Source organism: Cervus elaphus, chromosome 6, assembly GCF_910594005.1.
Source record: "Cervus elaphus chromosome 6, mCerEla1.1, whole genome shotgun sequence".
Lineage (NCBI taxonomy): Eukaryota > Metazoa > Chordata > Mammalia > Artiodactyla > Cervidae > Cervus > Cervus elaphus.
The window spans coordinates 14,259,357-14,286,746 of NC_057820.1; the positions used below are offsets into that span (position 1 = coordinate 14,259,357).

At 50.2% G+C, this 27,390-nt stretch overlaps 1 protein-coding gene across 1 annotated transcript in view; it reads left to right on the top strand.

The window, feature by feature from the left end:
• The first annotated feature begins 596 nt into the window (after window positions 1–596).
• The window catches only part of LOC122696151 (epididymis-specific alpha-mannosidase-like), a 38,488-nt gene continuing 11,694 nt past the window's right edge, over window positions 597–27,390 (top strand). The window contains exons 1-11 of the mRNA XM_043905835.1: window positions 597–752; window positions 2,683–2,829; window positions 4,952–5,057; window positions 8,948–9,120; window positions 10,802–10,890; window positions 12,091–12,250; window positions 17,071–17,269; window positions 21,195–21,382; window positions 22,450–22,588; window positions 23,907–24,040; window positions 25,869–26,143. Of these exons, the coding sequence (XP_043761770.1) occupies window positions 615–752; window positions 2,683–2,829; window positions 4,952–5,057; window positions 8,948–9,120; window positions 10,802–10,890; window positions 12,091–12,250; window positions 17,071–17,269; window positions 21,195–21,382; window positions 22,450–22,588; window positions 23,907–24,040; window positions 25,869–26,143 (1,748 nt within the window). The 5' untranslated portion in view covers window positions 597–614. The remainder of the gene's footprint in view (window positions 753–2,682; window positions 2,830–4,951; window positions 5,058–8,947; window positions 9,121–10,801; window positions 10,891–12,090; window positions 12,251–17,070; window positions 17,270–21,194; window positions 21,383–22,449; window positions 22,589–23,906; window positions 24,041–25,868; window positions 26,144–27,390) is intronic.

Consider the following 27,390-nt stretch of genomic DNA (forward strand, 5'->3'; position numbering starts at 1 on the left):
CCTGGAGAATCCCACAGACAGAGGAGCCTGGTGGGCTACAGTCCACGGGGTCTCAAAGAGTCGGACATGACTGAGTGACTAACACTGTACTATACACTACCATCCTTATTGCCAGGCCCCGACTGGGGGCTCCACGTGACAGAGAGTTTATCAAGGCAGGCTTCCAGGGGATGGCACACCCCGGATGGAGTGTTGAGTTTTGTAGAGCAGCTTCTGAGTCAATCAGCCAGTCAGAGGGCTGCAAGTAGAGATGGGCAGGGAAGCCCAGCAGGAGAAGCTTGGAGAGGCACAAAGGAGGGTCACGGGCATTGGAGTGAGGAGTAGCATTCCTGGCAGGAGTGAAGTCTGGCAGGCTTCCCTGGGGAGGTGGCATTCAGCATTTGGCCTGAAAGTAGACAAAGATTGTCAGGAAACTGCAGCTGGGAGTGGACATCTGAAGAGCAGTGAGCAAGTGTCTCCAGCCTGCACTGCTCAGGTGACGGCATCTATGTGGGCGTCTCTCCTGTTTTTCTTCCTTTCTCCTCCTCTGAGGGGTGGCAGCCCAATCAGCTCCAGAGAAGCCGGGCCCCGTAGGCAGAGTGAAGTCCTCCAGCCCCTGCCTGCAGGCCAGTGGGATGGAGTCGCTCAGCTGGCTGCCCATGTTCATGCAACTGGTGCTGCTGGGGCCCCAGGAGGCCCTGGTCCCATCACAAATCAGGGTCTACGTGGTGCCCCACCACCACGTGGACATGGGCTGGCTCCACACAGTCCAGGTGGGTGTCTTCAATGATCCCTGCTTACCTCTTGGAGCTGCAGTTCCTTTTTATCCCCCGACTGGAATCCAGTGTGGGTTTGTGTCCTGGGTCTGCACCACAGGGAGGGTCAGCCTGGGCTCTGGTTCTGCCTCGGTTATGGACGATCTGTGTGGCAGAACTTGGGCTGATCACTTCCTGTCTCTGTGGTTTAGTTTTCCCACCTGTACTGGGGAATATTACAGGCAGCAGAGATCAGATGACGTGCGCATGGGTCTGAGGAAGGCCATGGTCACAGGCCCAGTCTGGGGACCTGCTCTGCACCCTGAGGTTCACTTCTGTAGGGAGCAGGGGCCTCAGGACTTTCGCACTGGCTGTTCCCTCTGCCCCGAAGTCTTTCTTCCCAGATGCCTCAGGGGTTCAGTCCCTCTCTATCTCCTGGTTGTTCCTGAAAAGGGCTTTCATGGTGAGGTCTTCCTGGCAGCCTTGCCTACTCTCCTATAGGTGCGTGCTCAGTCACTTCAGTCGGGTCTGACTCTTTGTGATCCTGTGGACTGTAGCCTGCCGGGCTCCTCTGTCCATGGGATTCTCCAGGCAAGAATACTGGGGTGGGTTGCCATTTCCTTCTCCAGGGGATCTTCCCGACCCAGGGACCCTGCATCTCCTGCATTGCAGACAGATTCTTTACCACTGAGCCACCAGGAAAGCCCTTACTCCCCTGTATATGTTCCCCCTACTCCCTTCCTTATATTTTACTTACCAGCTTGTAAACCTCTGGTTTCCAAACTAGAACATCAGCTGCCTGGGTAGGGGCTTCATCCACCGTGTCTACGAACATATTCTCAACCCGTCTGATGGATGGAGTAGAGGCTCCATGAGTATTGAGTGAATGAATGAATGATGCCAGAAAGGAGAGGGGGGAAAGACTCTGATGTCTTTAGGTTTCCGGGCAGCTGACTTTAAATTGTTAGACATGTCTCCTTGAGCTCTTTCCTGGAAGAAGGAAGGAAATAAATAAACACACAACCACCCTCTGTGATGATGGATATAATTCATTATATGAGATGTTAACAAGTGAGTAGCTCATTTTAAAGAGAAAGGGGCAGCAAGAGCCTTGAGGCTAGGTGTTAAGTCTGGTCCTGAGCCCACTGGGTAGCTTCTGTAGGGGGCCACCCACCTGTGTGTGGAGCTGCTGACCTGTCACCCCCAGTTTACAGAGAGGGAAACTGAGGCTCAGAGAAGGTTGGTGCTGCTCAAGGTCACCAGAAGTAGCCGCCATGCCTGCTGACTCCCCGCCCGGTGCTCTTTGCATTCCTTTAACCAGCATCGCCGGGCTCCATGGTGAGCCAGGCTGACCCAGATGGGAAGCAGCTGCGGCTCCATCCTGGGGGCTCCCTGCCTGGGGGGAGGCAGGTAGATCCACAGGGACAACCCAGGGGGTCAGCTCCTCTCAGCTTCATCTCCCAGCACCCACACCCCCATCATTTCAGCCCAAGGAAGCCCTTCCAGGTCCCTGGACCTCACCCCTGGGGCCCCTGGGTCTGACTGGTCTGTCCCCCCATGGCAGCCTCGGGGCCACCCAGCATGTCCTTCTGGGAGGTTGGCCCTGACCCTGGGCCTGGCCGGCACATCCCTCTGCAGCATATAGTGCCATGATCTGTTTCCACATGTATCTCCCCAGGAGAGCACCTTCCCATCAAGGAGTGTCTGCCTGTGTCCTTCTCCCAGGGCACCGTTTATCATGCATCCGGCACAGAGTGGGCACAGAGGCTCCCTTGCTGAAAGAGGGCTGGGAGCAGAGGGCAGGGCCCTGGGCAGATGGTGTGAGTGCCAGGGGCCCCCCGACACTGTGGGTCCCTGGATTTTACTCCTTGGTCCCTGGGGCTAAACCCTCCGGGATTCCTGATGGAGCTGGTGTGATGGTGTCCCCCTTCCCCTCCCCCTGGTCTAGGAGAGCATGCAGGCTTATGTCACCGATGTCTACGCCTCGGTGGTGGAGGACCTGACTCGTAATGAGCAGCACAGGTTCATCATCGTGGACCAGGAGTTCTTCCGGCTGTGGTGGGATGGCGTCGCGTCAGCCAAGCAGAAACTCCAGGTAACGCTGCCCTCCAGGGTGGTCCCCACAAGGCAACGGAGAGAGGATGGCCTGGGGGTCCCAGTGATGACCCTTCAGGAAGCTCCCAGGACAGTGCTCTCTGTGGCCAGAGCTGTGCTGGGTAAACCAGGAGGCCCCAAACCCTCCTGGGCTGTTCTCAGAGTTTAGCTCAGAGTTGTGGTCAGCCCCATGCCCAGGAGATAGGTTTGTGTTTAATCCCGACTTTCTGGCTATTCATTGTAGCTGTGGCAGCCCCGCTGGCACTCAGCTGGCTTGAATGGGGTCCCCTCTGTCACTGGATTCTGGGGGAGGGGACCCTGTGTCCACACTCTCTTCCTTCACTTACACATCTGTGTGGGCCCCGTGGGGACGGTAGCTGGTGACCCAGCCAGGGGGTGCCACAGTCCCTGTGGCTTCAAGGCTGGCGGCAGATTGGCTTCACTCATCACAGGGAGTGAGAGGCCCCGCTCCACGGAGGGCAGCCCGGGACCAGATCTGCTGCCCCAGCTCCCTGGGTGATCACAGGCGGCCAGTGGCCTCTGTCAGCCACATCCACAGCGGGAGTGACCTCCCTGCTCAGAGAGGCTGTACTTGGAGTAACCACGTGATGGAAGCACCCGGGATGCCTCTCTGGAGCTTGGCCCCTCCAGGCTTCACTTTCCCTCAGAACAGTCCCTGGTGCTGAGACTCAGAGGCCCAGCAACCTGCTCAAGGTAGCAAAGCTCAGATGGCGAAGCAGGGTATCCATGAGGTCCCCCCAGAGGGGATGTGAACCTGCAACCTTAGAGCTGAGAGGACCAGCCTCCCTTTTGATGGGCTCTGCGGCATTCCAGGTGCTGGCCTACAACTTTCTACACATTATTTCATTGACTCCTCCCAAGAGCCTCACTGTACAGAGAAGGTTCAGGATCAGAGCGGACAGGTAACTGGCTCGTGGCCACACAGCTTATACCAGACAGGTGGGATTCTGGGTCAGATATCCTGACTCGAAGTATAACTCTCCAAGGTCTTCAGTAGAAAGTCCCCATTTCTTTACATGGATGCCCCCAAACACAACTATCTGTCTCCTCCCCCAGAGAGAGGTGTGGCCTGGCTAAGGTAACTCAAAGGCATAGCCCATAAAGAGAGAGTTCTTTTGAAACAGTACATGTATATGTCATTCAGTATATTTTCAGTGAATGAGCTTCAAATAGTATACCTTCAGAAATCAAATCAAAACTACAGTCTATCAAGTGCATGGCGGCTTTACTGCCATAGCCTTTGCCCTCATAAGTCCAGGGGCATCCCCAGGGGTCAGCTCCTCTCAGTTTCATCTCCCATCTTCCATCCTCCCTTCCTTTCATGTATATTAAAATTTGTCATCCAATCATGTGACAAACCCAATTGGAAGGACAGTCTACAAAATAACTAGCCTGTAATCTTTGAAATTATCAATCACATGGAAGAAAAAGAAAGGCTCATAAAGTGTTGTGAATTAAAGGATAATAAAGAGAAATGACATTGAAACCAACTCATGATCCTAGATTGAATCTTGTACCAGAGGAAGGACATTAGTGGAACAAGTGGCAAAGTTTGACTAAAGTTCCTTAATTCCACAGTAGCATTTTTAACATTAAATTTCTTGATTTTGATAAGTACACAAAAGTTACAATAATCTTGTTCTTGCCAAACCTATACTGAAGGCTATTCTATTCTAAAGGCTAACTTGTGCTTTCAAATGGTTTTGAAGAAAGAAAGTATGTGTGTAAGGATACGGGAGAGTATTCAAGGAAACAGGCAAAAACAATAACGAGATAATCTGGGGAAAGTACCTACAGGAGCTCTTGATACAATTCTAGCAAGTGTTCTTTAAGTTTGAAATTACTCCAAAAGCAAAATTTCAAAATATATACTTAGATATTATGTATGTGTCTGATAAAGCTGCAGTCATGGGCCAGGTGCTGTTCTGAATGCTGGACACAGTGCTGACCAGGACAGACTGGGTCCTGCTTTTGCAGAATAAATGAAGGTGAGGAGTTTGAAGGAAGGACCATGAGACTCTGTAGGCATGTCCCCAACAAACACAACCAGGCTCAGCTCAGGGGCTGTAACCAGGCTTTTTCTCTCTGCCCACAATGCCAAGGTCCATGAGCTTGTGGCCCAGAGACGCCTGGAGTTTGTCCTCGGAGGCCAGGTCATGCACGATGAGGCCGTGACCCACGTTGATGACCAGATCCTCCAGCTCACAGGTTTGATTACCCCTCCCCAGATCCAGGGTCCCTTGGGTCTCCTGTTAGGCTGGGACTGGGTATCTGAGCCCTGGTCTGGCCTCCATGTTCACCTCTCAGCAGGAGACTGTGATCAACAAAAGCTGTGATTGGCTGATGCCACATCCTTGTCTGTGCCCTTGAGTGCAGGGCTTGAGTGTGGATTTAGACCAGATGGGCTGGCTATACCCTGGCTCTCAACCCTCTGAACAGGGGGCAAGTGATGGAACCCCATTAAGTCTCAGCTTCCTCCTCTATAAAAAAAGTTTGATAATGAGGTACCTCAAAGCATTGTTATTGAGATTAAATATGTTATTAAATAACATATTAAACATGTTATTCAGATTAAATATTGAGACACCTCAGCCACCTCAAAGACCACCACTACTTCATTGCCACCACCATTTCATCAAACACCACCTGTACAACTACAGAGCACATTGAGTGTAGTGTGTGGATCTCCAGTAAATGGTCAGTAAAGGTTAGATCCCATCCCTGTTATCACCCCACCCACCACATACTCCACCACTGTTCACACCATTACCACCACCGTCACCATCTGCATCACCCCCAACACCCCCACCACCTCCAATAACAGCACATACTCCACCATCACCACCACCACCATAATCACTAACACCACCACTATCTTGATCATTACATCTACACCATCACCACCACCACCATAATTACTAACACCACCATCTTGATCATTACGTCTACACTATCACCACCATCACCATAATCACTAACACCACCACTATCTTGATCATTACATCTACACCATCACCACCATCACCACAATTACTAACACCACCACTATCTTGATCATTACATCTACACCATCACCACCACCACCATAAGTACTACCACCACCACCACCACCATAATCACTAACGCCACCACCACCTCTATCATTACATCTACACCATCACCACCACAACCATAATTACTAACACCACCATCTTGATCATTACATCTACACCATCACCACCATCACCATAATTACTACCACCACCACCACCTCGATCATTATTACATCTACACCATCACCAACCACCACCATAATTACTGACAACACCACCTCAATCATTATGTCTACACCATCACCACGACCACCACCATCAATAGCCGCCACATTTCCATCATTATCATCATCAGTTCTACCACTATCATCACCTACACTACCTTGAGGACCACCAGAAGCACCACTGGTATCACATCCACCATCCGCTCAGACACCTCGGCCACCTCAAAGACCACCACTACTTCATTGCCACCACCATTTCATCAAACTCCACCTGTACAACTACCGAAACCACATCACCTCATGAACACCTCTACTACCACCAGTTTCTGCATCATCTTCACCACCAACAAAACCTCTACCACCATCATCACCAACTCCACTACCATTATCACAACTTCCACTACAAACAGAGGGGCCACCTCCACCACCACATCACCTCCCCATTCCAACAGCCTCTGACACCTTGACCACCATTACCACAAACTACAAAAACAACTTCTCCAACGTCAACTCTACCACCACCACCATAACCACCACCATTAACGCTAACACCATCATGAACAGTTTAAAAACTTCATCACCACATCTACCATCCTCACCACCAGCACCACCACCATCATCATTATCTCTACCATGGCCATTACTACCACAACCACTGCTTCACCCACCATCACCTCCACCACCATAACCACCACCATCCCCTCTATCACCACTATGTTTTCCATCACCTTGCACAGTTTGCACCAAACACCCATTCCTAGCTATGTAACAAAATTTTTTTTTTTACAATAGTTTCATCCATCCCTAAAGGCAGGGTGACATTACTTTGTCAACAAAGGTCCATTTAGTCAAGGCTGTGGTTTTTCCAGTAGTCATGTATGGATGTGAGAGTTGGACTATAAAGAAAGCTGAGCACAGAAGAATTGATGCTTTTGAACTGTGATGTTGGAGAAGACTCTTAAGAGTCCCTTGGACTGCAAGGAGATCCAACCAGTCCATCCTAAAGGAGATCAGTCCTGGATGTTCATTGCTAGGACTGATATTGAAGCTGAAACTCCAATATTTTGGCCACCTGATGTGAAGAGTTGACTCATTTGAAAAGACCCTAATACTGGGAAAGATTGAGGGCAGGAGCACAAGGGGACGACAGAGGATGAGATGGTTGGATGGCATCACCGACTCAATGGACATGAGTTTGGGTGGACTCCGGGAGTTGGCGATGGACAGGGAGGCCTGGTGTGCTGTGGTTCATGGGATTTCAAAGAGTTGGACACGACTGAGCGACTGAACTGAAAGGCAGGGTACTGAGGGAACATCATTGTTCTAAGTTTCATTTTGTAGAACAGAAATGAAGACTGAGGTCAAAGAAAGGTCAAAGAGGCAGTGGATGAGCCAGAATTGACTAAAGCTCCAGCCCATTGTCAGCCCCCTAAGAGTGATCCCAGTTACACCAAGTGTCGAACATCAAGGTGGCATTGGACTTTTTCTGAGAATTTTCTTTACACTGTCTCTCCTTTCACCCCTTTAATATATGGTTCCTTCCTTCTGAGTTTCTACTGACTTGTTTCTAGGTATAAGCAGGAATGTGATGGGAATCTTTAAGTTTTGTTAAATAAACTCCCAGTCTATAAAATGCAGTCTAGACCTCACCTCCTGGCCTCCACCTCATCCTTCTGCCTCCTGATGCTCTTAACCTGCTCCCACAACTGGGCCTCCTGTGCTTTTAATCACAAACTTTCCTGATGTTTCCACCTGAACAGCTCATCTCAGACTCAGCTGAGGGGTCTCATGGTCCAGGAACCTCCATTAAACCCACAGGACCTTATCATCTCCCCTCTCCACCCTGAAACTACAGGTTGTCTCTTCTCTGGGTCCCCAGAGCTCAGCCCAGGATCTGGTCAGACAAGTGCGGTTGAGCTTGGAAGGAGGGGATAGGTGCTGACCCTCCCCTCCTCAGGGGTGACCACAGTGGGGGCAGCCCTCACCTATGGTCTCAGCCCACCATGCCCACTGTCCTGAATACCCCAGGGATGACCCTACAGGCCTGACCTAGACCATGGCAACCAGAATCCCAGCATACTTGTGTTCCCATCACCTTGGGGTAGGAAAGGACATGGACCTCGGGACAGTGGTTCCTCCCCAGGGGATTCCATGGGGCTCCATTTCCAAGACCAGCCAAGCTCCCCAGAGGACGGACATTGATCTCCTCTCACATAAACTTCATGTTCTAAGTACAAGAGATACACTTAGTCCCTTCAGTCCTTGAGGCAGTCCTGGAGATGGGGAGTCTTACTAGACTCCACTCATAGGGGTAAAGGTTGAGGCTCAAATGCTACTACAACTTACCTGAGTCACGCTGCCACCAGGTAAGAGTCATGGATCTGACCCGAGTCCGGCCCAGTCAGTGAGGGGCTTGTTAGCTCAGCCCCTCTCCCTGGAGGCTGGACCAAGTGCTTTTCCATCTCTTCTCTCTGATGGCCTCAGAACAGCCTGGCTCAATATCAGTTCAGTTCCGTTGAGTCACTTAGTCGTGTCCGACGCTTTGCAACCCCGTGGACTGCAGCACGCCTGTCCATCACCAACTCCTGGAGCTTGCTCAAACCCATGTCCATCAAATCAGTGATGCCGATACGGCTTGATATAGCAGCTTGTAAATCGGAATTCAGTAAGTGAGTGGTTGGATGATTCTGGGATGGAGCCCTCTGTATCAGTGCCTACAGCAGCAAGACCCTGCTTGGCCTGGTAGCTGGCATTCCAGTCCTGGAGAAGGGCAGGGGCCCTTGAGGGAGTTAGGGGGTGAGGGGACACCCTTCAGTCACTGAGGAGGTTGATCTCTTTGCAGAAGGACACGGGTTTCTCTACGAAACGTTTGGGATCCGGCCGCAGTTCTCCTGGCAGGTGGACTCATTTGGCGCCTCTGCCACGACCCCCACCCTGTTTGCCCTGGCGGGCTTCAATGGCCATGTCATCTCCCGGATAGACTATGACCTGAAGGTGGCCATGCAGCAGAAACAGGTGAGCCGTGAACCACATCCGCGGCTGCCAACGCGCCTGGGCTTCCTCTCCCTCTCTTCCTTCCTGCATCTCAGAGACCCTACTATTGTCCCGAGCATTTGGGATGCTGGCGGCTACACAGTCCATGGGACGTCCCAGGCCCATCTTTACCCTGCTGTGCCCTCTGGCATGAGTGGTTCTCTCCTCCCGCAGGTCTAGCTCCTGGCTGAGCTGCAGGCCCAGCTTGGATCCTGCGGCTCTGAGTCCCCTTCCCCCTTCAGCTGGGCTGGCACTGCCTTCTTCTTTGAGTCTCCAAAGGGACTGGCACAGACTTGCACTCAGTAAACCGTGATCAATGCAGAGGGGAGGTGGTGGGGGGTTCAGGGTACCTGGGACGTAATAACTCTTCTGATGCGTGGGCAGCGAGCATGAATGAATGTAACACTCAACAACCACACAGACACTGCCTTTGCCATCTATGAAATGCCAGGCCTGGTGGGAGCCACTGCCCTCTGGGTTTCCTTTAATCCTCGCAGTAGCCCTGTGATGTAGTTTCTGTATTTCCTGGGACTGTCTGAAGAAAGTACCAAAAACCAGGAACTTCCAACAATAGAAATGTGTTGTTAACAGGCCTGGAGGTCAGAAGACTGAGGTCAACCCTGGCAGGGTATTGCGTCTCCTGAGAGTGTTCTGGTGGGTCGGCTCTGGGCCTCTCTCTACGTCTGGTGGCCTCAGGCATCCTTAGCCTACAGACTGCTGACTTCTCCTTATGTTTGCCCATCATCCTCCTTTGCTCATGTTTGGGTCCAACTCCTCCTTTTATGAGGGCTCTAGTCACATGGGATCAAGGCCTGCCCTTGTTACTCAGGTACCAGTATAGAGAACCAACATTTGAGGCAATGGGGTTAAGATTTCAGTATATATTTTCTAGGACGTTATTCACACAGTTACAGATAAGAGTCATATAATTTACTCCATTTCATAGATGGGAGAATTGGGCCAAAATGTAAGGATTCTGTGCAAGATCACTCAGGTAATAAAGTTTTGGAAAGCAGTGATAGCATGGCCAGCAGGAGTTATCAAAGAGGATTTGGGCTCTCGGTGGGCAAGAGAAATAAGCTTTATAATGACCCCACTGAGCACCGCAGTTAGCACTGCACATGCTTCCTATAGCAGCTCGATTCTCCTGCAGGTAAGTCTGTGAGCTGGGTGTGATTCCCAGACATTCATGTTCAGAGACCAAATCCCAGAGGAGTTTGTGAACTGTGTATGAATCGGACGTAGTACTCACAGAAGCAGGATTTTATCCTTGCTTTGTAGCTCTCAACTCTTTCTAGGCATCTGACCTTGAAAAATGAACTGCACCCTCAGTGAGAGATGATGAGCCCCCCCGTGTCTGGGGGCATTCAAGCAGAGTTAGTGAGAATATGGCTGGCAGGTTCTGACAGCATGTCCTGCCCTGAGGATGGGTGGGATGAACATGCAGGAAGGCACCTTCTGAAGGGCAAATTCTTCCATTCCCTGTGGCTTTGGGAGGTCAGAAGGAATCTTGAGGAGAAGGCAGCAGAGGGAGATATTGACCATGAACCACTGAGAGAGGAGCGGGGTGCAGGGAGCCATGAGACTCAGGCGGGGTCTGGGGAGGGGAGCCTGGCAATCCTGTTGCCCCTGGACACTCACTCTATTCCCTCTGGGTTTGCAGGAGATGCAGTTCGTGTGGAGAGGATCCAGGTCCCTGTTGGAGCAGCAGGAAATCTTCACACACGTTCTAGATGGGAACGGCTACTGCTCGTGAGCTCTTGCCTTGGGCCAGGCCCTGTTCCCAGCCCTCTCCCTGAAGCACGTCAGCCCCCACCCTCACGGCCACCCCTGAGGGGACTCACCAAGCACCCATCTTACAGAAAGAACAACTGAGGTCTAGACACCCAGCCAAGGTCCTGCGGTAGCAACATTGGGCTCAGGAGGCTGCTCCAAGACCTCCAGGTCATGGGAACAGCCCTCTTGTGGGCTGTCTGGTTGGAGACCTTGGTTCAGCCCCCTTCTGTCCCTTTGAGCCTGTGAGGCTGCAGGCAGGGGGTTGAGCCCCTCTTTGAAGAGGGGAGATTGTCAGCAGGATGAAGTGGCAGCTGGGAGAAGAAGCCTGGTGGGGGGAGGGGGACTCACTACCAGGTTAGTGATGTCAGGCCCCATGCTGTGCCTGGCATTGTTTCTTGCTGCTTTCCATCAACTATTGTTATTTAATTATCGTAACAATCTTTAGTATACCTTAGTGATCGGCAAACGGAGATTCGCAGAGATTCAGAGTGGTCATTCCTGAGGCCTGGTTGAGATGTCACCTCTATGCTGCCTGGCAAAGACCCTTGCTGTGGGCTATCCAGACCCCAGAAGTTCACTTTTGGTGCCTCCCAAACCATATTAGTGCCTGTGGATTCCAGCATGCTGGCCTGTCTTTATACACCATTTTGAGATTCTGCTCATTAATAAGTTTTTCAGATTCATTTTTACTTTAAAAATATTGTTAAAATACCATAATTTAGGTATCAAGATTTTTATACCCCCGAAGTCTGGTGCCCACGGTCCCTGCGTTCCTTGCTTACCCTTGGCCCCAGCCCTCTTTGCTTCCTTGGAAGTGGAGCTGATGAGCATGGAGCTGACACAAGGAAGGAGGAATCAAGATGATCCTCACTTAATCCGTATGGTGGAAGTGGGGCCCAGAGGTTGTGGGCTTCACTTGGCGGCAGAAGGAATACAGGACCTGTAAGGAGATGTGCTTGAGGTCCCCCACAGGGCTGAAATGTGGCACCTCTGTCCACATAGCTCTCATCTGCCCACCACTGACCTGCCTGTCTGACTGATGGATGACGGAGGCCTTCAGCAGGGTCCGCTGGCCCAGATGCACTCTGGCCTCACGGAGCTCTTCCAGTCCACCTGGACCCCAGGCTGCCTTCCTTCCCAGGGTGCAGCCCCCTAACACTCCTCTCTGTCTCTCAGTGAAGTGTTTGTCTTCCAAGATCAACGCATGGATGAGATGTTCACCCCCAGTGACATGACTGTCAGTAAGGACAACATTCAAATGTATACCGAGAAACTGTTGAACAACGCATGGGAACGGTTCATCCACTTCCAGACAGAACATGTTCTCTGGCCATGGGTAAGGGGGGACATCCCAGGCCCTGATTCCTCAGCTACATCCAGAGATTGCCATGATGGGTCTGGCCTCTGTACCTGCTACGACCCTCGACCTGTTTCCAGCTCTAACCAGGCTGGTTTTCATCCAAGCAGTTTTACTGCCTTGGGAGTTCAGAATGTGATATTTGCCAAAGGGAAATAGAAACACCTGCCTAAAGTAACTTGGGTCAGGGTCACAGAAGTTTATAAGAATCTATCTGTAACCTCCTATTTCTTACTCGTTATGATGACTGTCAAAGTGGGGTGCTGAAGGATTTATAAATCTAGGCTTGCTTCATTAACATATTGTTATTCTGGCGTTTCTTTCCGGAGATGGTTCTGAACACACTTGGAGGCCCCCGTGAGATCCAGTCATGACCTTCTGTGCCCTCTGATCAAAGACCTTCACCCTGGGGCCACTTCAGCCCCATCCAGGGGTCTGTCTACCTGTGTCGGGGAAGTTAAGCTGTTTATTGTGCTATACACTCTCATGAGTTTTTGTGGTGAGCTCATCACAGAATTCATGAGATAGAGAAGATAAGAATAGATTTTATGAATGTATCTCTTTGGCCAGCCTGAGAGCAATAAATTCTGAAGGTTTCATCACTCTGGCCACTCACAGGACTAATTTTGCCTGGACTCACCTGTCAAAACCTAAAGAGAGCTTTCTTTGTTCTTACTTTGTTGTGCCCACAAGAGTCTTCCCGGTGGCTGTGGTAAAGAATGTGCCTCCCAACGCCATGAGACTTAGGAGATGTGGGTTCAATCCCTGGGTCAGGAAGGTCCCCTGAAGGAGGGAATGGCAATCCACTCCTGTATTCTTGCCTGAAAAATCCCATGAACAGAGGAGCCTGGCGGGCTGCAGTCCCAAGGGGTAGCAAAAGAGTCGGACATGACCGAGCAACGGAGCACGCACACACTCACAAGAGTCAGATAATCTCCTCTGCAAGATTTCTGTGAGCCAGGAATTGCAGATTTTAATAAAGATGCATTCAGAGGTGGCTGGACATTCAATTGAGTCCAACATTTGAGATACACATGAAATGCCTCTGAACAACTTTATCCACTACATGATTTCGTCTCAGACAAAGGATGACTTATCACTCCTGTGAGCCCTATCTCTTACATATATTCTCACTATAATTCTATTTTATGTACTTTTCCCAAAGCCAAATTTCATCAAGGAAAACAGAATACTGTGACTATTGAGGGGGGCTGCTTTTTTTTAGAACTGTAGCTCTCTCCTTCTTTATTTCATATGACATTATATTAGTCACATGAATACAACATAATGATCCCATATATGAATATGTTGCAAAATGATCACAATAGATCTAGTTAATATCTGTCACCGCAGAGAGTTACAAAATTTTTTCTTGTGATGTGAGCTTTTAAGATCTACTCTTTTAGCAACTTTCAAATAAATGATAGAGTATCATTAACCATAGTTACCATGATGTACTCTGCATCCCCAAGACTTATGTATTTTGTCGAAGGAAATGTGTACCTTTTGACTTCCATCAGTCATTTAAGCAACCACCAATCTGTTCTCTCCAGGCATAAGCATATTTTTTATATTACCTCCACTAAAAAAATTCACATGTGAGATCATATGGCATCCGTGTTTCCCTGTCTGACTTACTTCACTTAGCATAATGACTTCAAGTCCGTCCCATTCATGTTGCTGCAAATGGCAAGATTTCCTCTTTTTTATTGATCATGTTACTGGTGAATAACTATATATATTTATATATATACACACACATTTATAAATATTTATATAACATTTTCTTTATCTGTTCATCCACTGATGGACACATAGGCTGACTCCATATATTGTTTTAAATAATGCAACAATGAATCTGGGGGTGCAGACATCATTTCAAGTTAATGTTTTTATTTTCTTTGGATAAATACACAGAAGTGGGATTGCTGGATCATATGGTGGCTCTATCTTTAATTTCTTGAGGAATCTCCAAACTGTTTTCTATGGTTGCTACAACAATTTTCATTCAAACTAACTGTGAGTGAAAGTTTTCTTTTCTCCTCATCTTGAGCAACCCTCATGGTTTCTTGTCTCTTGGACAATAGCCATTCTAATAGGTTTGAGGTGGTATCTCTCTGTGATTTTGATATATTCAGTATCTTTTCCTGTATCTGTTGGCATCTCTATATCTTCCTTGGACAAATGTCTGTTCAGGTCCTTTGCCCATTTTTTACCTAAATTGCTTGTATTTTACTATTCAGTTGAATGTATTATTTATATGTTTTCAATATCAACCATTTTCATATTTATGATTTGCAAATTTTTTTCCCATTTAGTAGGTTGTCTTATTTTGTTGCAGATACTTTGCTGGGCAGAAGCTTTTGTTTGATGTAGTCCAAATTGTTTATTATTCCTTAGGTTGCCTTTGTGTTTGATATCAAATCCAAAAATATAATTAAGATAGATGATAAGGAGTTTATTGCTTATGTTCTCTTTTATTTTATAGTTTCAGGTCTTATCATCAAGTCTTCAACTAATTTGAGTTAATATGTGAGTACAGTGTCAGATGGTCATCCAAATTCATTCCTTGAATGAGGATATCCAGTTTTCCAACATTATTTATTGTAGAAAATGTCCTTTCCCCGTTTTATAATATTGGCTCCTTTGATGTAAAATAATTACCTTGTATGTGTGGCTTATTTCTGAGCTTTCTATCCTTTCCCATTGATCTATGTGTCTCTTTTTATGTCAATACTGGTCTATTTTGATTAGTATAGCTTTGTAGCATATGATGAAATCAGAGTCATGATGCTTCCTGTACAGTTCTTCTTCTTCAAGGGTGATTTGACTACTCAGGGTCTTCCGTGGTTCCAAAAAATTTTAAGATTGGTTGTTCTATTTCTAGGGGAAATGTCATTGGAATTGTAATAGGCTTTGCATTGAATCTGTAGATAGATTTGGGAAATGTGGACATTTCATCAATTCTTTCAATCATGAGCACAAAATATTTGCCCATTTATTTGCGTCTTCTGCAATTTCTATAATCACCGTCTTACAGGTTTCAGTGTGGAGGTCTGTCCCCTACTCAGTTAAAAGTATTCCTAGGTATTTCACCTTTTTGATGCAACTATCACTGGATTGTTTTCTTCATTTCTCTTTATGACAGTTTGTTGTTAGTGTAGAGAAATCCTTATCAACATATGATTGTGTATGTTGACTTTTTATCTTACAACGCAGCATAGTGAATTTATTAATTCTTACAGTTTATATCTCTAGGGTGTTTTATAAATAACATCATTATAGCTGCCAGTAGTGACAGTTTCTAGTTGCTTTTATTCTAATTCCTGTGCCTTTTCTTTTCTTTCCTAATTGCTGCAGCTATTATTTGTAACTCCATATTAGATAAAAGCGGTACATGTGATCATCTGTGTCTTTTCTGATCTTACAGGAAAAGCTTTCAGTTTTTCATCATTGAATGCGTTGCCAGGGGTGGGTTTGTCATACATGACCTTCATCAGGTTGAGGTATATTCCCTCCATACCCACTATGATGAGACTTTTGGTCATAAATGAATGCTGAATTCTGTCACATGCTTTTTCTGCATTGATTAAGATGATCATATGATTTTTATCTGCATTTTCTTAATGTGGTATTGCACATTGATTTATTTGTGGCTGTTGAAACACCCTTACATTCCTGGAATAAATCCTGCTTGATCATGGTGTAATACTGTTTCCGTGTATTGTTGAATTTGTTCCATGAATGTATTGTTGAACACTTTCGTATCTATATTCATCAGGGACATTGGGCTAGAATTTTCTTTTCTCGAGGCTTCCTTGTCTGGTTTGATGTAAGGGGAATGTTGGTCTTTAAAAATCATACTTATTTATGCATATTTAAAGTGTTCTATCCTCTTCTAATTTTTGGAAGAGACTTAAAAAAATTGGTATTAATTCCTCTTCAATATTTGGTAGAAATCTTCTTGAAAGCTGATCTTTTGTTTCTTGGGAGGTATTTGAAAACTAGTTTAATTTTGTTACTAGCATTCTATCTGTTCATACTTCCTGTGTGTGTATTAGTCACTCAGTCGTGTCCAACTGTATGTGACCCTATGGACTGTAGCCCGCCAGGCTCCTCTGCCCGTAGAATTCTCCAGGCAAGAATACTGGAGTGAATTGCCATACTTTTCTCCAGTTCATACTTCCTATTTATTCGTTGTCGCTTCAGCAGCACATATACTAAAATTGGAACCATACTTCCTATTTATTCATAATTAAGTCTTGGTAGATTACCTATTTCCAGAAATTTATTAATTTTTTGACGACCATCTTAGGATAATATTAAGGTAAGTGTATTAGAGCAAGCTATTCTAATTTTTATTCATCATAATTATCTTATTATAATTAATGTGATTGATAATTAGTAATAGTGCTGATTTAAGAAAGTGGAATCAATCAGGCACAGAAAAACAGCCACCTGATCTCACTTAAATGTGGAATCTTTAAAAACCAAAGTCAGAGAAGAAGATATGAAAGTTTGTGGTTGCACAGGGAGGATTGAGAAGGTTGGAGAAATGGGGAAATGTGGTGAAAAGGTATAATCCTGGAGCTAGAGGATAAACAAGCATGGGGGATATAATGTAAAAAAGGAGAGAGAAACAGAGAGAGGCAGAGAGAAACATCTGGAGCACAGGGCTTGGGAGCTGGTTTGGGAACTTGTGGCCCACCAAGGAGAATGGGAGAGAGCTGAAGAGGAACTCATCCTGTTTAGTTTGGGCTCTGCTTCCAGAAGTGCAGAATGTTGCTTCTGGCCCACAGGGATGCGACAGTCAGTTCTTCAATGCCTCAGTGCAATTTGCCAACATGGACCATCTGATGAACCACATCAACAGCCTCACACCCAATACTGGTGTCTTCTTGGAGTACGCCACGCTGAGCGACTACTTCCAAGCCATACACTCTAAACGTATGTCATGGAAAGTCCGAAACCAACACGACTTCCTGCCCTATTCCTCAGGTATGTGACTCTGGGGACTGAGGTGGTGATTTGGTGCCAGGCAGGTACGAGACTCCCCCAACTCTGCGTCTGTGCAGCCCTGTACTTGGAACCTGCTAGAGGTACTGGGGCAGAGGTGGCCCCTACCCCACCTACCTGACTCATAGAGACACACAGCCTGCTTCCCACCACATTGAGCCTCTCACCATTGTCCACACACAGCGGGTTCCTGCCTCTATGCCTTTAACTACAGTGCTACCTGAAAGAGTCCCCTATTGGCACTTTCCCTTCCTGCAAATCCTAATAATCTTGCAGTGTCACCTCCTCCAGGAAGCCTTTCCTGACTTTAAGGCTAGATCACTTGGCCCCTCCTTGCCCCAGGGCCCCAGTTTTCTTCTATTACCACCTAGTCATTATTGGAGAACCTTGTCTCCCTCCAGCCTGTGTCCCAGAGGCCAGGACTGGTCTGGCTGCAGACAGCACAGTCTAAGTTATTTCAAGGTTGTGGGGTGAGCCTTCTGCCTGGGTACATGCATGACATGGCACTGTCCCATGTCAGTAAAACAGGGGAAGCATTAATCTTGCTTAGTCCATCACGTGTCAGAACAAAGTGGAACAAAAAGAGGTTTTAGCCTAGTAAGTGGTCCAGAAGAAACACTCAGCAGATGTAGCTTCTGGGGTCAACTCTGTCTTGTGTTGGATCAAAACCTAGACGTGATCCAGGCAGTGCCTGCTGAGGAAGCCAGTTTAGGGCCTTAGGTGCCCCAAAGGAAGCCCAGCATTAACACCTGTCTCAGGACAAGCCACACTCACACCGCTTGCTGACCGCTCCCCTGCTGACCCAGCTCCCCTGCTGACCCAGCTCCCCTGTCTGCAAGCCAGGCAGGAATGATCCACACACAGAGTCACACTGAGCAGGGGAGGCAGAAATACCCTCCACACCCCGGTTCAGGCCCTGCTCAGGGCATCAGTAGGGAATGGGGCTGTCCAAATTGTTGAACCGTCTAATACCTTCACTGCATAAAATATGAGAGCCCTTGAAGGATCCTTGTTGCCTTGCTCCCCATTTGCCCAGAAGGAGAAGCCGAGGTCTGGGGAGTGAGAGAGGAAAGGGCCCCGGTCAGCTTTAGCCATGACATCCCAGGGACAAATCAGGCCCTGCCTCCAGCCAGCTTTGCCCAGCCCCGGGTCCATGCTGGGATCACTCAGTTGGAGAGGTCCTTGTGGAAGGGAGAGAGGAGATGTGAGGCTATCCACACGGGACAGGCAGGTAAGCCAGGCTCACAGGGGCATCCTCTGGCTGAACATTCACCATGGGGCAGGGTCCCTGGAGCTAGGTCTATCTGGGCCTGTCCGCTGCCCGCCCTCACCATTCGGCAGGCACAGTGCCTCAGGAGGGCTGGCCCCACACGGTGACTCGGATGCTCACCTGGGTTTAGATCACAGCTTCTCACCTCACGGGCTGGGTTGCTTCCAGTAAGTGATGTCACTGCTCTGAGCCCCCGTTTGGTTATCAGTGAAGTGGGGCCCAGGAGGACTGGAGGGACACCGACACAGCAGTTCAACCATAAATACTTCTCATCTCCTTCCCTTGCAAAGAGACACCAGGATGGGTCCCCACCAGGAGGGGTTGGTTCCGGGCTGGGCGCTGCCCTGACTCCCCCAGACCTGGGTTGGTCGTGCCTCTCGGGCCTTGGCCTCTCATCTGAGTGGTGAGAAGGGGAAGCTGTTTAGCTCTCAGGACACTTCCCGGGAACCTCAGATTAGGAGAGGACTGGCTTCTGGTGTGTCTTCCCTGGTAGCTCAGCTGGTAAAGAATTCACACACAGCAATGTGTGACTTGAACACACACACACACCTGCAATGCAGGAGACCCTGGTTCAGTTCCTGGGATGCGCAGATCCCCTGGAGAAGGGATAGGCTACCGACTCCAGTGTTCCTGGGCTTCCCTGCTGGCTTAGACAGTAAAGAATGAGGCTGCAGTGCGGGAGACCTGGGTTGGATCCCTGGGTTGGGAAGATCCCCTGGAGAAGGAAATGGCTCCATTCTGGCCTGGAGAATTCCATGGACAGAGGAGCCTGGTGGGCTGGTGTAGGTGGGAGGAGCTACAAGGAAGTGGGCGGGGCTCCACCCCTGGTGGAAGTGGATGCTCTATGAGGGTCTGGTTACACTTGAGGTGGGAGGGGATACAAGGATGTAGGCGGGGTTATGTTGAGGTTGGAGGGGGAAGTCTGTGGGGAAGTGGCTTCATCCAGGTGGAGGGGATGCAGAGAAGTCCAATGGGTGTGGAGGTGGATGGGGGTGGCTACGTAACTTCCTCCTGGAGGTGTGTTGGTCACTCAGTCCTGTTTGCGACTCTATAGACTGTAGCCCGCCAGGCTCCTCTGTGCATGGAATTCTCCAGGCAAGAGTCCTGGGGTGGGTTGCCATTTCCCTCTCTGCCTCCTGGAGGAAGCACCATTTAATCAGAGACAGGATGTCACAGAGGACGTTTGGGCCCTGATCTGAGGGCTGTGGGATCTTGTCAGCTTTGGTCAGTTAGTGCCGAGCTTAGAGCTGAGGCTGTGGAGAGGGTGTGCCTGACCTGTACACACTCATCGCGGGGTGGAGGACCCTTGCATCTGTGACCCTTCCGCAGGCCAGGCGGCTACCCCTCCTGGTCTGAGCCAGGTCCTTTGAGGGAAGAATAGGGAATAGGGACACAGCCCAGCCTGGGAGGCTTCCCTTGTAGCTCAGATGGTAAAGAACCTGCCTGCAATGCAGGAGACCTGGGTTCGATTCCTGGGTCAGGAAGATCTCCTGGAGAAGGAAATGGCAACCCACTCCAGTATTCTTGCCTGGAGAATTCCATGGACAGAGGAGCCTGGTAGGCCACAGTCCATGGGGTTGCAAGAGTCGGACACGACTCAGCAACTAAACCACCAAGCTACCACCAGCCTGGGGAGGAGGCAGGAAGCAGAAATAGCAGGGACCACTGAGCCGCCTGCTGAGACACAGCCTGTCCCCAAGGTGCTCAGCCTCCGTCCTCCCACCCCCCACCTTGTCCTCTCAGTCAGGGTCAGGACAGTGTCTACCGGGCTCTCTCAGCTGCCAGCACCTCTCCTGCCCCTCCCCGCAGGCAGCCAGAGGGACCCCGCTGAAATGCAGGCCTGTCCAGGCTCCTAGTCACCCTAGAAGTGGCACACACAGGAGCTTCCAGCACTCCAGGCACTTCTGTGGGTCCTGTCCTCTTGGCCCTCGTCCCACTCCCTCCTCCCCTCAAGTCCTCCACGCCCTTCGCTCACAGGCTTTCCCAGGGTCCCAGGCTCACACTGAGGAGGTCAGGACAACCCACTCCAGTATCCTTGCCTGGAGAATCCCATGGAGAGAGGAGCCTGGCGGGCTGCAGTCCATAGGGTCGCATAGGGTTGGACACGACTGAAATGGCTTAGCACCCGCAGGCTCACACTAAGATTCATGTCTCCATCATTCCTGTGACCTCAGTATCCAGGCCTCTCCAGGCCTGGCCCAGACCAGCCAGACCTTCCCATCTACCCAGGCCTTTCAGGGGTCTTGGGCTTTTGCTGGCCTAGTTGGTGTAGGAGCCCTGAAAGTGAAAGTGAAGTCGCTCAGTCATGTCCAACTTTTTGCGACCCTGTGGACTATAGCCTACCAGGTTCCTCCATCCATGGGATTCTCCAGGCAAGGATGCTGGAATGGGTCTCCATTTCCTTCTCCTGGGATCTTCCCAACCCAGGGATCGAACCCGAGTCTCCAGCATTGCAGGCAGACGCTTTACTGTCTGAGCTACCAGGGAAGCCCTAAGATCAGTGCCTATCCTGGGTTGTCTCCCAGGTTATCCATGCCGACCTTTCACTGGCCAAATCATCCTCAGCCCTTCCCAGACTAGGGCACAGGGGCCTCTGTGGGCAGGACCTCACACCCACTACTGGCCTTATTCTCCTAGATGTGCTTCATTCCTGGACCGGGTTCTACACCTCCCGAAGTGGGCTCAAGGGGCTGGCGCGGCGAGCCAGCGCTCTGCTCTACGCCGGGGAGTCCATGTTCACACGCTTCCTGTTGGCTCCCCACGGGTTCCTGGACCCGGCCTGGGCCCTGCAGCAGCTCCAGCAGCTCCGCTGGGCAGTCTCTGAGGTAACGCCACACCTCTCCATGGCAGGAACAGGATCGGACCCTCCTGGGTGTGTGCATCCCCCTCCCTAGGCCACCAGAGCCTCCCGGTCCCCGGTCACTACAGGTCCACTTGACAGATGAGAACAGTGAGGTCACCCCAGGTCCCGGGACCCATGTATGATGAAGCTGCATTAAGGCTAAGGTCCCCAGACTTCCCCCTGGCGGCTTCAGTGAACTTTAGAACCAGACCCACCCGGAGGGTGGAGTGGGGCACTGTTGGTGCCCAGCCATCCTCTGCAGGTTCACATCTCAGCTGAGCTGTGTGGCCTCAGGCAAGTGACTTTGCCTCTCTGAGCCCAGTTCACTCCCTGGACAATGTCTGCCTAGGAAGGTGGCAGCCCATTGAATGGGATAATATACCTAGCACATAACCCTGTGGGCTTTGTGGCTGCTACAAAGGAAGTGGTTCACTAATTTCCATCTCACTTGTCCACCACTGTACAGATGGGGAAACTGAGATCTAAGAAGTTCTATAACTTGTGTCCTCACCCAGTCAGAAATGGGCTGTACTGACCATGACTTTCATCGTCACCCAAAGGGAATTAACGGCTGGCAGGACTAGTCACTGTGTGTAGTGGGGGGTGAAGCAGATTGACTTATGCATCCACTGGAGTGGCCAGAAATGTCACTTCACCCCATGGTGGCTCAGGTTCTCTTCTGCGAAGAAGAGGTAATCCTACCCCTACTCAGTGCAGACAAGTTCAAGGTCATGTATGGAGCGTGTCTGAAGCAGGTTAGCAGCACTTGTGGGATGACTAGGCCTGGGAGGTGAAGCTGGGGGTGGTAATGGCGGAGGGGGGGTTGCTTCCAGAAGTCTGTTCTTTGTCCCAGGTCAGGGATTCAGATCAAGGTAAACAAAAGTTGGGCAAGTCCATCAGCCTCTCTGACCTCAGTTTCCTCTTCTGTAAAAAACCCCCACCTTCTCCATTAGCACCTGCTGCAAAGGTGCCCAGTGGGTGCCAGGAGAGCAGGTGCTGAGCAGGGGCAGGTCCTGACCCCACTCCTTCCGGCTCTGGGGGGGTGCCCAGGTCCAGGACCATTACGCCATCACAGGGACTCACACCCCCAACGTGAGAGACATGTATGAGGAGCACCTGAGCACTGGGATGAAGGGGGTACTCAAGCTGATGGCCTCCATCATCCAGGACACGTCCCCAGTCCTCTCCGGTAAGCATGCCCCTGGTGGTGGATCCTGAGGCCTGGCAGGGTCCATCTTTTTCTAAGAAGAGAACCTCAAGGTCTGTGCGGACACCTGTTCCACTGGGCTTCAAATGCCTAGTCCCAATCCCAGATGTGGTTCTTACTTTCATCAGGAAGTTGGCAAGGGGCAGTCACTTCTCTGAGCCTCTGTTTCTTCTCTGTGAACAAAGAAGGGGTGATGTGACAAATAGAGGGAGGAATAAATGCTAACATGGTCCCTCCCGAGCTCAGCTTGGGGCCACATCATGTCAAAGCCACCATTTGACCAGCCTGTGTGACTATGACTGTGTCACACGGGAAAAGTGACTGATCAGGCCGTTTGCCTGAAACTGATGGGCTTCATCCCTGCAAATCCTGGGCAAAGACAAGTTGGTCTCCCTGGGCAGGCACCAGGCCTGCCGCACCTTCTGCAGGGGTCCACACTCAGCCTGCTCTCTGTCACCATGCCCTTCCCCCTCTGGCCTTGCTGCTCCGCCCTCCCCTCTGTGTCTGCGTACAATCCCATCCTACCTTCACACCTGGGGACCCGTGCACCAAGGGTGCAGCAGACAGGCCCCTGCCCACAGAGACTGCGATTGGGAGAGGAAGACAATTTCAGAAAGAGAGCTAGAACTGGGGTCCGATTCAGTGCTGGTGAGACCTTCCGTTGCCATGAGCTCAGGAGGGCAGCTCCCCGGGCAAGGGGTAGGTGGGGACCCCAGAAAGGCATTCTGCCGTAGGAGCTGCCCGGGCAGAGGCCAGGGGCTGGAAAGTGTGGGTGTTCAGGGATCAGGGAGTCATCGGAAAGGACAGAACCTACAACACATGCTGAGGGGTGGGGGTGGCGAATGGAGTGGAAGGGGTATCCAGGTCCGTATCACAGGGGCCTCCAGTGCTGAACTAGGTGATTGAACATGACCCTCCAAGCTCCAGAGAATTCTCCACCCCTCCTTCGCCAAGTGCTTTGGAGCCAGGCCTTAGGAGATGGGTCACCTTGTGCAGATAATTCACCTTTCAGGGCCTCACCGTCCTCACCAGGAAAGTGGGCTGACAGGGAGAGATGGGTGAGGATTTCATGGACCCTCAGCTTCTGGAGGGTCACCCCCAACCCCCGCGCTTGGGGATCAGGATGATAGTATGAACAGTGTAGAGGGGGCTGCATGCCTGATCCCAAGTTTCGGCCTGTCCCTCTCACCTAGGATCTGCAGGGCCGGTCTCACCGGCCTCAGTTTCCCTTGTTCTGAGGGGCATCCAGATGTATGGAGTATGTCAGGTGGCGGCAGTAAAACCTCTTGTCTGTATGCAGGCCCAGAGCCTGGGGGACATCTTGCCGTGGTCTACAATCCCCTGGCATGGACAGTCACCACCATCGTCACCCTGACTGTGGACTTCCCCGAGGTCAACCTCACAGATGAGACAGGCAACCCCGTGCCTGCACAGGTATGGGTGGGAATCCTGCCTCAGCTGCACTTGTGGTTGCTGTCTCTGATCCAGGCAGGGACCCCTAAAAGTGGGAAACTTTGACGTGATCATGAAATAACTCTGCTATCACCATAATGGGGCACTTGTCCATTAGGGTCAGTGAGATCCACCCAGGGGACTGACCCTGGGCTTTGGGCATCTGACATGACCAGAAGTCCCTTCTTCTGTCACCTCCTTGGAACGTCTTCAGGTGATCTAAGCTGCATGGGAAGCTTCACCTCCTGCCTCTCCTTGGGAATATATATTCTCATATAAATTTCTGGGCTTTCCCGGTGGCTCAGCAGTAAATAATCTGCCTGCAATGCAGGAGCCTCAGAAGACGCAGGTTCGATCCCTGGGTTGGGAAGATCCCCTGGAGGAGGGCATGACAACCCATTCCAGTATTCTTGCCTAAGGAGTCCTATGGACAGTGGAGCCTGGCTGGCTACAGTCCACAGGGTTGCAAAGAGATGGACACGATGGAAATGAATTAGCACACACGCTCGTAAATTTCCACCTTGTGTGGAAGGGCATAAAGGATCTTAAAGGTGGATCGTTATGGATGTGCCATCGTTAGGGGCTGAGCCCAAGCTGCCTCTTTCTGCAACACCCACATCCAGTGTGAGTGTGCGGTCCCTCCTCACCTCCATCCACAACCAGGACTGAAAGTGGTTTCAGAGGGTGCCCTACGTATCCCCAGCCAATCCTTCCTTGCGGAGATGATAGAGGTACTGCCATCACTTGGCCATTCAGTAAACACTTCCAAACGCCTATCTGGGATGTGGCCTCAAGCTGAGTATGGGACGTTGGAGTCACTTGGGGTTCAAGGAGCAGACACAGAAATGGACAATTAAGATACAGAGTGAGACCACCAACCAGCACTTAGCTGAGACACAGGAGGAAGATCCTCTCACTTTGATGGAGGAGGGAAGGATATTGTTTGAGAAGACCCAACACCCAACATCCCCTCTCCCCACCTGAAGGCAATACCCACTAAGAATAAATGCATTTAATATTATTGAACACTTACTGCATGTCAGGGTTATGCTAGGTGCTGGAGAGACTTTAATAAGCAAGCAGACAAAAGTCCCTGCCCTCAGGGGTCTAGTATTCTAGCAGGGGGATCCAAGTAGGAAACAAAATTAGAACGCAGAGAATGTGACAGATGATAACTGTAGTGGAGGTAAGCCTTCAGGACAGTTTGAGGGGTATGCGTGGGAACATCATGTCTGCTTTAGTTCATAGAACAACCAGGCTGGAGGTGGTGAGAAGCAACATGAGCTTGTTAATTGGCCCCCTCCACAAAACCCTCAGCAGCCCAGAGATGGGACCTGTTCCCTGGAGAATGAGGAGGCTCCCTACATGGATCCAGAGTCCTCATCCCATCCCTAAATCAGATAACTTGGAGATGGGAAAAATCCTGAAAACCTCCCTCCTCCAGAAAATTGGAGGATGAAGAGACAAGAAAGCTCCCTCCAAAGAGGAGGCCCTCCAGGTCAAGGGAACAGCATAAGCAAAGGCTCAGAGGCAGGAACCAGCAGGGAGAGTTGCGAAGGAGGGATGTTGATTTTTCAGCCCCCAAAGAAAAAGGAAAGGAGGAGGGAGAAGGGGCTGGGCTAGGACCCTGTTGAGCAGAGAGGATGCAGGAGAGGAGCCCAGCTCAGCCCATTGATGAATGACCCTGCTGTCCCCGTGGGGAGTGAACACTCCATCCAGGAGGTGTATCTGCCCAGGGTTGCTAAGGAAACTGAGATGTCTTCCCCCCATGTGACATCCATCATGTGATCCTGTCCCTCTGGACTTGCAGGTACAGAACTCAAAGGAGATGCCATCTGCCTATGACCTGCTTGTGCTGACCACCATCCCAGGACTCAGCTACCGGTATTACATCATCAGGCCCATGAGGAGGGCCCAGAAGGACACTCAAGAGACTGGGGCCTCTGTGGGCAGCACCAAACAGTTTGACCGCAGACCCAGGAAAAATCATAAGCAAGTGGCGAGGCGCCTGGTGCACGTGGAGAATGACTGCTACACCGTGTTCCTGGACAAGGACACCAACCTGATGGACAGCATCTGGGAGAGGTGAGGTGCAGCCCTTGCTGCCTCTGAGGCCAGGAGTGTCCTAGGACCTGGGCAAGTAGTGCCTCACCTGGTTCTCCATTTCCTCAGCTGTATGTCAAGGATTTGATGGTGGTGAAGCCCCTTGCTGTGTAACAAGGTTTATTTCTAGGTGTGTGAGTCTGTTGTTGCTGTTTAATTGCTCAGTCATGTCCAGTGCTTTATGACCCCATGGACTGCAGAAGACCAGGCTTCCCTGTCCTTCACTCTCTCCCGGAGTTTGCTCAAATTCATGTCCACTGAGTCAGTGATGCCATCCAACCATCTCATCCCCTGTCATCCCCTTCTCCTCCTGCCTTCAATCTTCCCCAGCATCTGGTCTTTTCCAATGACTCAGCTCTTTGCATGAGGTGGCCAAAGTATCAGACCTTCAAACTACAGCATCAGTCCTCCCAATGAATATTCAGGGATGATTTCCTTTAGGATTGACTGGTCTGATGGCTGACAAACCTAGACAGCATATTAAAAAGCAGAGACATCACTTGGCCAACAAAGGTCTGTAGAGTCAAAGCTATGGTTTTTCCAGTAACCATGTATGGATGTATGAGTTGGACTATAAAGAAGGCTGAGTGCTGAAGAATCGATGCTTTTGAACTGTGGTGCTGGAGAAGTGTGTGAGACTGGGCCAGGTCAAGAAAACCTTTTGTGAACTTGTACATTCCAAAGATGTTGGTCCACCGGAAAAAAAAAAAAAGAGGGGGAGAGGGTTTGAAAAGTTCACCATGGAGAAAGTGTAGCCATTGTAAAATTTTCTAAAATTGAGAGACACAGAAAACCCATCCATCCACCAACCCTCCCATCCATCCATCCCCCAACCCTCCCATCCATCCATCCACTCACCACACATTCATCCTTGCACCCACCCCTCCACATCTCTATCCACCCTTCCATCTATCTATCCATTCACTCATGTAGTCATTTATCAGGGGTCATTTGTTTACAGTGGAGAGGGCAGATAAGCCCCAGGAAAGTTGGCTCCCAGAGTCTGGAGCCACCTTTGTCCACCCTCAGTTCCCATCCCAGGCAGTTTTCATTCCTCCTCAGCCACCTCTTCCAACACACCCACTTCTGCTTCCTCCTGTGACCTCCTCACAGGAAGAAGACTCAGGGGAACAGGAAGCGTGGGAGGAGCACCGGCTAGAAAGTGAGGTGAAGGAAAGAGAGGCAAGGGGCCAGACTGCAGGGGAGGGAGATGGGGTGTTGACGTGAGA